This window comes from Aquarana catesbeiana, linkage group LG02 (assembly GCF_042186555.1).
Source record: "Aquarana catesbeiana isolate 2022-GZ linkage group LG02, ASM4218655v1, whole genome shotgun sequence".
Classification (NCBI taxonomy): domain Eukaryota; kingdom Metazoa; phylum Chordata; class Amphibia; order Anura; family Ranidae; genus Aquarana; species Aquarana catesbeiana.
This window is the reverse complement of record NC_133325.1, coordinates 607720316-607732822: the sequence shown is the minus strand read 5'-3', so window position 1 is coordinate 607732822 and position 12507 is coordinate 607720316. Positions and strand designations below refer to the sequence as shown.

Genomic DNA, 12507 nt, shown 5'->3' with positions numbered 1-12507 from the left:
GGAATAGGACGCCTGATATCCTAAACTTTGCTCCTCCATGGAACTTAAAGTGGATGTGAACCCACTCACATCCTTTCTAAACTACTGCCATAGTGGTTATCTATAAGGCTATACATGCCTCCTGCATGTATCCTTACCTGTCAAATGTCTCCCCCTTGTCTGTTATGAGTCCTGAAAACCTGCAGATTCTGTGGGTGGGTCTGTTGTTCAGAGCTCGATGGGTAGAGTTGTGATGTCGGTAGACTCCCTGCCCACCTCTACACTCCCCTTGTCAACATGCATTTCTCCTGTGTATTTCTTACACTGAACTTCTGGTATGATCACTAACATCCAGTAAAAACCCAGAAAAGTCACCACATGATCTCAGCTTGCCCAATCATGCTGAGGTGTGGAGTAGCCAATCCTGGGAGAGCTGGAGAAGAAAGGTGGGGGGGATCTGAAGTACACAGAATGTCTCTCTCAGGCTCCTGCATGAGATATGTAAATCACCTGTCACTCACAGTAAGGGGGAAGAACTGACTCCTATTTCTCTGTATCAGTTTTTATCTCACTAAAAAAATATAAGAGGACTGCTCAGAGCTGGATTAACTCTTTGTGGCAAGACTGGGCACATATGACATGAAGTCCTATACTGTACAAGCTGCAAGTCTTAAAACATTTTTTTGGGGTTTACATCCACTTTAAGCATCCCTGCACTATAGAGCTCCAGAGAAAGATCATTGGTAACCAGTTAGGAGTTTCAAGCTGAAAAGTGTATGCGCCTGTTGAAGCCACAAACTTTGATGTGTATTTGGTCGGTTGCCCCAGTATGACAATGTATACTGGGACAAACTTTAAGTAGGCAGTTTAAACAGTAAATTTGAGATATCCAATTATGTTGACTTCCATTGCTCCTATCACACTATGGAAGAGACTGGTCTAAAAGTTATGCAGGCAATCCTAGAAAGAGGCTGACTGAGGACAGAACAAGTGAGTGAGACTGTTGAGTTAAAGGAACGAGCAGTGTGAGGAGAACTTGGGCATAAAGTCAATCAGATTTGGTGACCTTTTTGATGGGAATGATTATGTCCCTCCCTTCTATGAGATTCTCATAAAGAGAAAGATAGGTTGTCATTCACTGTCCGGAGGCTGGATAGGTACTGTTAGAGCACTGGGGAGCTTAATTGCTGTCCGTGATGGAGAAAGAGCTATATGTTGGGTGCACTGGCTGGAGTGTGACCCTGGAACATGTACTGCTCGTTTCCTGTACTGTAATGGAATGATGCTAGTACAGGCATTCTGAGTTGTGTGGAAAAAACCCTCATCCACAATGCAAAACTGTCTCTTAAACACTTGTTTTAAATATATAACTGACTTGCAGAGGATTGTTTTTCTTAACAAAACTGAAGTTTCCGAGGTTCTTCTCTACATCGGTGTTCAGTTAGCCATCAGTATCAGATTTTTTTAAATAGTCATGGTCTGTGGTGATTATTAGTAAAACTGCATTCACATCTGAGCGTTTTCAGCTCGTAAAACTCCAGAAAAATGCTCAAAAAGCAAAATCCCATTCATTTCAATGGCCCCTGTTCACATCTGAGCGTTTTGTCACCTGAAGCAAAATGCCTGAAGCTCAAAAAAGTACATGAGCTTCTTTTAGCGCAGATTACAGGCGTTTTTCTGCTTTTTACATTGGTGACCTTCTGACCTGTACAAAATCACGGCAAAACAAGCAGGAAAATTTTAAATACGCTTGTGGCAGGTTAACTGAAATGATATCTGATGTCAATCAACACATGTATGTTGGGTACATTAATATATGGTTGCCATTCGTCGCCATTTCCCAGGGATAGTCCCAGTAGCGAGCTGTCTTTTCCTAAGAAAACGACCGTTCGGGGAACCACGGGGTAGAGCAAAGTTTGTAGTGCACAGGCTTCAATCTGTCACATGGCTGAAGCGGCAACTCCAAAATAGCGGCACTAGAGCTCCGTGCACGTTCGCAGCAATACATGCTGCAGTGCATATTTAGACTGCTCCAGGCGTGCCATTTAAGAATTAGATTGGCACTTGCAAGGCGAGTTGGAGCCTGCTCACTGCAACTTTACTCTGGATGATGCTGTAAGCAGCAATTCTGTTCCGATGAATGATGCTGACATTATCCCTGTTACCATCTGACAAGTGTGTTATTTAATTCTGACCCCTAAATTCTGTGTTACTTAATAATTAACACAGAATTCAGAGGTCAGGATTAGGTAACTCACACTTCAGTGGTCAGGATTAATTAGGATTGGGCAGCGCACAGAGTCCAGGGGTCAGGATTAGGCAGCGCACATAGTGGATTAGGCAACGCACAGAATCAAGGGGTCAGGATTAGGCAGCGCACGATGTCCACAAATGTCTTGGCCATCTGGGACTCTCCTCCTGATTGGCTGAGACACAGCAGTGGCGCCATTGGCTCCTGCGGCTGTCAATCAAAGTCAGCCAAAAAGGGGAGAGAGGAGGCAGGGCCGGGTCGGGGTTCTGTGTCTCAATGGACACACAGAGCTGTGACTCGGCTCCAGTGCCCCCATAGGAAGCTGCTTACTGTGGGGGCACTCGACAGAAGGGAGGGGCCAGTTAGTTATTTCCAACCTTTGAACTCTGTGCTTCACTTAATCCTGACTTCTGTAACTCTGTGTTTTACTTAATCCTAACCTCTGAGCATTACTTAAATTTGACCTCTGAGCTCTGTGCATTTTCTAATCATGTGCGTTACTTAATCCTGACCCCTGAACTCCATGCATTACTGAATTCTGACCCCTGAATGCCATGGTTTACACTCTCTTGACCCATAGCAGCATAAGTTCAGGTTTAATTTAGCATACCCTTTTAAGCTCCACCCACTGTTACTGCAGCAAAGGAGGAGAGAAGCCCTGGTGCCGCACATCCATGGAGTTGTGTGATAATAAGAGAGATAACCTCAGCCTGGGCTTCTGCCAGGCTATGCCCCCAATGCATTTTGCTCCACCCACCTGGAGCTTAGTCATGGGGATGGAGATCCCATGCGTGTGAGGAGTATAAAAGCATAATTGGTAGTCACTTATGCTGTAAAGGGTTGGCAGGTGTGTGGTTAATCACTCTGGCTGTCAAAGAGGAATTATGAAGTGAAATATGGAGAAGTTGTAAGAATGAAGTAAACTGTGGAGAAAAGAGAAAATGATATGTGGAGAATGGAAAATGTTAAGTGAAAATCTAAACTAGAGAATAGTGAAAATAGAAAGATGTGAATAGAGTGATGGAAATGAATGGTCCAAAATGCATGGGGAAATAAAGAAATTAATGAATAGAAATAAGGATAAAAATGCAAAAAAAAAATAGAAAGAAAAAATAAAGAAAAAAATCAAATAAAAATGAAGAATAAAAAATAAGAAATGAATGGACAGTAAAAAATAATATGGATAAAATGTAAATGAATAAAAAAGTAAATATGACAGAAAAAATAGGAATAAATGGGAAAATAAGGAAGTTAAAAAATTAATGTGAAGGCGCGGGGCGGCGTGACTTAGCAGAAGCCCAGGCTGAGGTTGTCTCCCTTATTATCAGCATTGATTCTCTCCTCCTTTCAGTGACCACAGGAGCTGGGACGAGCTCCATTTCCTCACCGGCAGTCCCGTAGCAGCGGACACAGAACCATCCATATTACCACCCACATTGACAAATGAAGCTGAGTGGCACACCAACCAACCATGGGTCCAACTGTTACTGCAGTTTGGCAACACTCACAATTCACTGTAGCGTGCTATGCACACCACAACAATTTTCCTTCTTGCCATTTTTTTTCAATTTAACAAATGGGGCATAGTTTTGTGATTGTGGCTGCTAATGAGGGTGTGATCAGTAGGGTGTGCCTGGATTTTCAAAATCTGGTAACCTTAATAGCATATACATAAGTCTGGAAGAGTGATCCCACCAGTAGTTATTCACCCTTTTTAAACAATAACAAGCTCAGAGCTTACTCTGGGGAGCCAAAGAGTGAAAATGTGGGGAGAGTTCTGCTTAGCAGAACAATTTATACAAGAAAAGTATCAACCATACGAGTGAACCTGTGGTGCCTCAAATACTGAACTACCAGCCATGGGCTAATGAGGTCCGCAAAGCTTAAGAGTGCCGTTTATGGGTTGGTCTCATTCAGCAGAGAGCATGTGATTGCTTTAAACTTTTCTCTAATGAGCAGGGCGCTCTGATTTCTACTGTTTTTAATTGTATTGTAATTGTACTGTCTGCCTTTATGTTGTAAAGCGATGCATAAACTGTTGGCGCTATATAAATCCTGCGTAATAATAATTTACAGGACTGTAATTATATTATTGTCCTTTTTATTTTGGTGGAGGGTTATTTTCATGTAATTCTTAAACCTATGAAACTTCAAAATTTACCAAACCATGATCTGAGATTATTCAGGTTTTCCAATAAAAGTTTACATACACCTGCCATATGAGACATATGGAGGCTGGCACTGCTAACCCATATTTCTGAATATGTGAATTGTTCAGGTATCACGCTAACGTGTCTTGCTTGAACACTGAGTCTGTGACCTGGAACAAGTAGTCGGATAAGAATTTCCAATGTTATTCTAGTGCAGGCATTCTCAACCAGGGTTCTGTGGAACCCTAGGGTACTTCCAGGGATTGCTAGCGGTTATTTTGAGCTGTGGCTAGTTGACCTCCCATCTGATGGTGCCTTCATAGTTCCAGGACCATTGCCACTTGGCAGAGCCAGTTCCATAACACCAATGATCATTTCAGCTGACTGTATAGAGTGGCTTTCTAACAAACACTGTAAGCGGTCATTTCTTTCACTAACCACCAATGTAAGAGGCATTTTCCATATGACCGCTAGAAAAGCAAGAAGGGGGAAGGGAGGCGCACCTTAAGTGTAGTAGTTAAAAGGCACGATTTATTGCACAAATAGAATAACACTAGATGTAAGTAGATACACACAGGTTCTTTAACCTGGCACAGCCACTGGGGCTGCCGCGGTCCAGTGGCTGTGCAGGGAAGAGCCGGAACGCAGGAAGCATCCAGGAAGACCAAGCTGGCCGCCGTGGACCACACAGTGGGAAGTGATGTCACCGGATGTAAAAATGGACAGCGGCAGCCCCAGTAGATGACGTTTCATTTAAAGAACCTCTGTGTATCTACTTACATCTAGTGAGTGTTATTTTATTTGTGCAATAAATCGTTTTTTAACTACTACTTAGGTGCACCTCTCTTCCCTTCCTTTTCCATTGTTTCTTACAGAGTCCTGGGACACACTCTGGGGATGGCTGCTACTTAAATTATATATACATATATTTAAATTTTTTCCTGTCTCCCAATTTTTTTTATATATTAAACAAGTTAAGAAAAATCCTTTTCTGGACTGAAAAAAAGCGTACATCCATTTCAAGGACTACATACCACTTTCCACTATTGGGGTACTACCATCCATTTGTTGTGCGCCAGTGTGTTTTTTTTTTTTCATGGCTTCCTTGTGACCACTGATGGTCTAAACTTAACAGGGGTTCCAAGACACCTGAAAATTATTTTAAAGATTCTCCTGGGGTAAGAAGGTTGAGAAAGGCTGCTCTAGTGGACCAGCAAAACAGCCATGCAGCTTGTTATTTCAAAATGTTAGCAATGTCACCTCCTCTGTTTTTATTCATGGCAGGATTGCTTTAACCACTTGACGGCCCACTGCAGTACATATATTGCGGCGGGGTGGCTCCTATAGTGTCACTGGGAATGTCCGTGGCAGTTAGTCAGTTCCCACAAAGTGTCAGTTTCAGATTGGCCGCCAAAATATCACAGTCCCGCTGTAAATCGCTGATTGCCACCATTACTAGTATAAAATAAATAAAAATTCCAGTATATATACCATAGTTTGTAGATGTTATAACTTTCACGGAAACCAATCAATATACACTTATTGGGATTTTTTTTTTTTTTTTACCAAAGACATGTAGCAGAATACATTTTGGCCTAAATTCATGGAGAAATTAGATTTAAAAAAATGTTTTATTGAATATGTTTGTTTTTTTTTTTTTTGTTTTTTTTTGGTCTTTTTTTAATAAAAAAATGTGGTGATTAAATAACCACCCAAAAAAAAAAGCTCTATTTGTGTGAAAAAAAAAATTATATAAATTTCAGTTGCGTACAGTGTTGCATTATCGTGCAATCGCCAGTAGCTCAGTGCCAAATAGCACAAAATGGCCTGGTCATGAAGGGAGTAAAATCTTCCAGTGGTTAAGGATAGAAATTTTTCGTTTTTTCAGTTGCTCAAACATATCTGCTAACAAAAATCCAAGTCCCAGCCTTAGCCAAAATCTCTCAAATCTGTCACATTTGGTAAAAAAAACAATTGGCCTGTCCATTCCTCAATACATATACTAATTGGCACAGACCTGCTAAAACCGTGAAAGCTAGGAGTTTGTATATTTATTTTTTGTTTTTTTATTGTTTATTTAAGGTATGCAACAAGACAATGTAGTATGACACGACCATTTATTCTCAATTAAACCGTTAACAGTCGTATAATAAGCGTGCACAAACAAGGGGTTTAAAGACAGCATTAAAGTAATAGAGCACGTTCCTTCCAATAGAAAGCTAGGTGTTTTGATGGAACTCAAGCTACCCAGCCAGGACGTACAATAAGCAGTTGTTGCTAAAGGGCTGTTTTTTATTTTTGCATCTAATTTGCTAGTATTTTTTAAAACAAGTGGCTGCAAGCGTTTGAAGTGTTCTTGGCCCTGAATTGTGTGCTGTTTACATTTTCCTTGAAGATAAGCGCACAATGAATAAAAGCAAAGTCACAGCAAATCTGGTAGTTCACAGCGAGTCATGTGGTACAGTGCTGCACTTTTAGCCAAACCAGGGTGATAAGAGAGCGTACTATTGGCTTCATGTTCTGTCAAGCAGACCAAACCCACAAATACAGGGTTCTATAATAACAGATTTTCTCCATCCTGAAACTTGATGACTGGGTGTCTGACTGCAGGCTTTGAAATCCTTTCTGCAGGGAGCAGTTGTCGACACGAAGAAGCAGACAGCCGACGAGAGGGAAAATGCTGAGGACGCTAGCTTGTCACACTGCAGCAGTAGCAGAGGGAGCTCTTCAGTAAGGTAAGGTGCTATTCCTTGCTCGTCTTACTACACAGTGACTGTTCTAAAGAAATGTATTGATGATTGGCCCTTAGGTCTTGTGACAGACTATAATCTCTCTGCTCAGAGCCTGAACTGATACATATCTATAATTATACATGCTAGAAAATGCATTTTCTTTTTTGATTGTGATTTTTTTTTTTATATGATATTTAAGCTATACCTTACCAGTTTTAATAAACTGTGACATTGTCTATTTTTTTAATAAATATTCATCAATGTCACAGTTTATTAAAACTGGTAAGGTATAGCCTAAATATCATATAACAAAAATCAGAAAAGAAAATGCATTTTCTTTTTTGATTGTGATTTTTATTATATGGTGTTTAAGCTATACCTTACCAGTTTTAATAAACTGTGACATTGATGAATATTATTTAAAAAATAGACAATCTTTTAAAATGGAACAAACTTACACATGCTATTGTTAGTCTGGGCTGTCTGAGTGTTTAAACTAAATTTTCTTTATATGTATTGTATTTGTACCCAATGTCCAAATATGTTTGGCTTGCCATGAGATTAATCATAGTATAGTGCACTGAAAATGAGGCACATTATAGGTACTGATTGGGTCACATATTGCGCTAAAGAGTTAGTATGTAGTGTAAATGGTGCTGAAATGTTGCTTGTTCTAAGTCCAACTAAGATCAGTGCACCTGGATATAGCTCATGCTATCTGATCAGACCTGTGTGAAACTGAAGTCCTGGCAGATATATCAAAAATGATTTCTTTATTTATTTATTACAGGTACTTACATAGCGGCATCAATTTACATAAATATATTGTACATTCACATCAGTCTCTGCCCACAAGGAGCTTACAGTCTAAGGTCCCCAACTCACATTCATACATAAACATGCTAGGGCCAATTTAGACAGGAGCCAATTAACCTAGCAGCATGTCTTTGTAGTGTGGGAGGAAACCAGAGAACCCTGAGGAAACCCACGCAGGTACAGGGAGAACATGCAATTATAAGAGATCATTAAATTTTTTTTTTTTTAACCAACTGGTGTAAATAAAAACCTTTACTTTATTTAAGCCTATTGTAATCGCTTGTACAGGAGAACTTAAGCTGGACATAGATGGATCACAATTTGGTGTGTTAAGCATGGAGTGAGCAAATTTCAATCCATCTATAGCCGTTCCGATTCCAGAGCAGTCAATCTAACAATCAGCTTCTCTCGAAAGAGGCTGTTGGAAACGGCTGCAGCACTAATCAGTGTATTCTGACAGCAGAGGAGTCCTTTCAGTCAGAATGCAATAGTGCAGCAGGGAGGTTTACTCAATTCGTAGTGAGGATGGGGGAATCCTTAGTACCGTATATACTCGAGTATACGTTGAATTTTTCAGCCCCTTTTTTGGGGCTGAAAGTGCCCCCCTCGACTTATACTCGAGTCACCGCCGTCTGCCTACATGATCAGCGTGTCATGCAGGCAGACGGCGGCCAGCGCGTGCTACATTACACTCGGCAGCGGCTCCCACTGTTCAAAAGTCGCGCCTCCTTGTCTGTGATAGGCAGTCAGTGTACAGCCTATCACGGACATTCTCTCATCCTCATCCGTGGTATGAGGATGAGAGAACGTCCGTGATAGGCTGACTGCTGGGCAATGGAGTTTTCTGCCTATCATGGACGAGGAAGAGGCACGGCTTTTGAACAGTGAATGGCCGCCTTACACGCTGATCGGTGCACACGAAGGATGCACAGGACACAGGTAGGATTCACACAGACACATGCACACAGGTACATATACACATGACGCATACACAGGACACAGGTACATATACACATGCACATATACACAGGTACATGACACATGCACATATACACAGGACACAGGTACATGACACAGGTACATATACACATGCACATATACACATGACACATGACACAGGTACATATACACATGACACATGCACATATACACAGGACACAGGTACATGACACAGGTACATAAACACATGCACATATACACAGGTACATGACACATGCACATATACACAGGACACATATACACAGGACACATGACACATGCACATATACACATGACACATGCCAATATGCACAGGACACATGACATATGCACAGGACACATGCACAGGACACAGGGAGGTATACAGCTGCAGATCGGCATTGTTGACCCTCTTTTTCCACTTACAGTAGCTGCTGCATTTCTCACCCTCGTCTTATACTCGGGTCAATACGTTTTTCCCATTTTTTTGTGGTAAATTAGGGCATCGACTTATACTCGGATCACCTTATACTCGAGTATATACGGTAGTTTTTTTTATATAGCTGATCAAAAAATAAATAAATCTATATTTGGCCACCTTTAGACTGAGGGAGAAAATGGCAACATAAGGTATCAAATTGGGTAACCTCCATGCACATATGATAACAATGAACATGCTGGCAGCAGGAGAGAGCGAAGAGTTTAGCTTTCTGTCAGGAAGGGGACCAAGCTGTACTGCTTAAAATGAAATAAATATATATATAATATTATTTTTTTTTAATTTAAATAATAAACTTGGTATACTTTTCTGCTCCATGCAATGGTTTTGCACAGAGCAGCCTCAGTCCTCCTCCTCTTTTCGGGCCTCCCGCCAGCGCACCTTGCCCCTCCCCCTTGCTGAGCGCCCCCCATAGCAAGCCTTACCCCCTCCCTCCCTGGCTGTGATTGACAGCAGCAGGAGCCAACCCTCCTGCCGCTGTGTCTCAGCCAATGAGGATGAAGAGACCCAGGAGAGCCACTGCTCTCAGTAACATCTCTGGATTGAGATGGGGCTCAGGTAAGAATTAGGGGGCGGGGGGGGGGAATGCTGCAAACTGAAGGTTTTTTACCTTCATTCATAGAATGCATAAGGCCCCTTTTACATGGGCTGGCTGACTAGGTCGGCCTGTCAGCTTATTAAGGTGGACCTCATCGGCCCCTGCATTGCCGCCATCCAATCCAATCCTGTCAGCTTAAAACACACAGATGGTGGACCTGTTTTCTATCCGTCCGTTGGATTGGATTGAATGGAAATGGACAGGCAGTCCTTTTCCATCCTTTTGCCCCACAGAGGAGAGTGAGACTGTGTGTCCGCTCTGCATAGCGGAGCAGACACTGACCTGTCACCCCCCCTGCTCAGCGAGCAAGTAGATTCCGCTTAGCGGAGGCGCCTGTGTGAAAGTTTACAACAGTTTGCAAAAGAGAAAGGTCAGGCCAGCTGTGTAAACCTGGATAGTCCTACAAAACTGCTTCCACAGGTGCATTTCAGTGGCGTATTGCTGTTTATCTGGAGTTCAGCCTTAACATGCATTTTCCTGTGCCATAAACATTTGCCCCCAAGCTACAAGATACACCCAGAATTCATTAATCGTGTGTGTACTTTATGGAAATGTAGAGTTTAAATATACTATTTTTGTATTATGAAAAGAAAAACAAAAACAATTATTTCCATTTCTTCAGGTAATTATAACATATTCTATATTACTATTTTATAATATTGTATTCTAACCAGTATGCTGTTTTTCACATTCACCTAGATAAGGGATATGCAATTAGCGGACCTCCAGCTGTTGCAAAACTACAAGTCCCATCATGCCTCTGCCTCTGGGTGTCAGGCTTGTGACTGTCAGAATCTTGCTATGTCTCATGCTAAGAAAAATGAGGGGAATAACTACACTACAGTGAAATACATAAACAATAACCATTATAGCCGCGATTCATCTATGTAACACAAACACAGTGAAATTAAATAAGAAAAAAGGGAGGTTGAATCGCGCTAAAACAGATTGGTGATCATACACATCATCACCAAACCAAATATTTAGAACTAAGTGAAGAGTTCCCCTTTAGTGTATACATAATATACAAAACACATGTCAAATGAATAATCAATCCAAAAATAAAATGTTCAAAGTGATAATAAAAAGTCCATGTATAAAAAATAAATCACCCAAGTGATATGAAAGTATCTTAAAAAAGTTCCAAAAAACATAAATTCTTGCTGTGAGAAGAAAAAAGCGTGCTTGCTCCACCACCGTGAAATCAGACTGGCCGCTTACCAGAAACTCATGATCCCCCATTACAGAGGATCAGAGAAAGCTGTTTGTTAATACGGCTCCCAACCACGACCAATGGATCAGAGACCTTATACCGAGATGGGACATCAAAGACTGCAGGGTCAGGGGCTCCCTGGATGATGTGACTCTATCACGAAACGCCGCGTAGGGCAGAGCGGCGTGTTCTCGTCACCTCCCATTGCTGCTGTTGTTTCCAGTAGGATGGGCTGTCTGTGAGCTTCCGGCCGTCGCTCCAGACTACACTACATGCCTACTATTGTCTACTAACATGTGAGTTTAACTTTTTACTTATCCAATAAAGTCAATGATTTTACACTATATGGAGCCTTTTTTTCCTTTTTATGACCGTATCTGCAATGCTGTGGGCTGATGTCTGAGTACCTGTCAGTGTGAACATCTTTAGCCTGACCCTGCAGTCTTTGATGTCCCATCTCGGTATAAGGTCTCTGATCCATTGGTCGTGGTTGGGAGCCGTATTAACAAACAGCTTTCTCTGATCCTCTGTAACGGGGGGTCATGAGTTTCTGGTAAGCGGCCAGTCTGATTTCACGGTGGTGGAGCAAGCATGCTTTTTTCTTCTCACAGCAAGAATTTATGTTTTTGGAACTTTTTTAAGATACTTTCATATCACTTGGGTGATTTATTTTTTATACATGGACTTTTTATTATCACTTATCACATTTTATTTTTGGATTGATTATTCATTTGACATGTGTTTTGTATATTATGTATACACTAAAGGGGAACTCTTCACTTAGTTCTAAATATTTGGTTTGGTGATGATGTGTATGATCACCAATCTGTTTTAGCGCGATTCAACCCCCTTTTTTTCTTATGCCCCATGGGACTTGTAGTTCTGCAACTGGAGGTCCGCTAATTGCATATCCCTGACCTAGATAATCCTAACTGCTTTGCTGGAAAAAGATCCTTTTTTGTGCCTCATTGTCATGGCTTTAACATATGTGTAAAAATTTTACTGATCCTTAAGAGTCCTTTCACACTGAGGCGGTTTTCAGGCATTTTAGCGCTAGAAATAGCGCCTGTAAAGCACCTGAAAACTACCTCTCATGCCGCTCGAATGTGAAAGCCTGAGTGCTTTCACACTGGGGTGGTGCGCTTGCAGGACGTTAGAAAAAGTCCTGTAAGCAGCATCTTTGGGGCGGTTTGGGAGCGCTGAATACAGCTCTCTCAAAAGGCCCCTGCCCATTGCAACGAATGGGCAGCTTTCCCTGAAGCACCTGAAAAGCAATTCAGAAGCACTGTAACACGTGCGTTTTTAACCCCTT

At 41.5% G+C, this 12507-nt stretch overlaps 1 protein-coding gene across 1 annotated transcript in view; it reads left to right on the top strand.

Moving 5' to 3' along the window:
* Positions 1–12507, top strand: part of SHROOM2 (shroom family member 2) — a 347883-nt gene that overhangs the window by 210561 nt on the left and 124815 nt on the right. The window contains exon 5 of the mRNA XM_073616356.1: positions 7012–7115. Within this exon, the coding sequence (XP_073472457.1) occupies positions 7012–7115 (104 nt within the window). The remainder of the gene's footprint in view (positions 1–7011; positions 7116–12507) is intronic.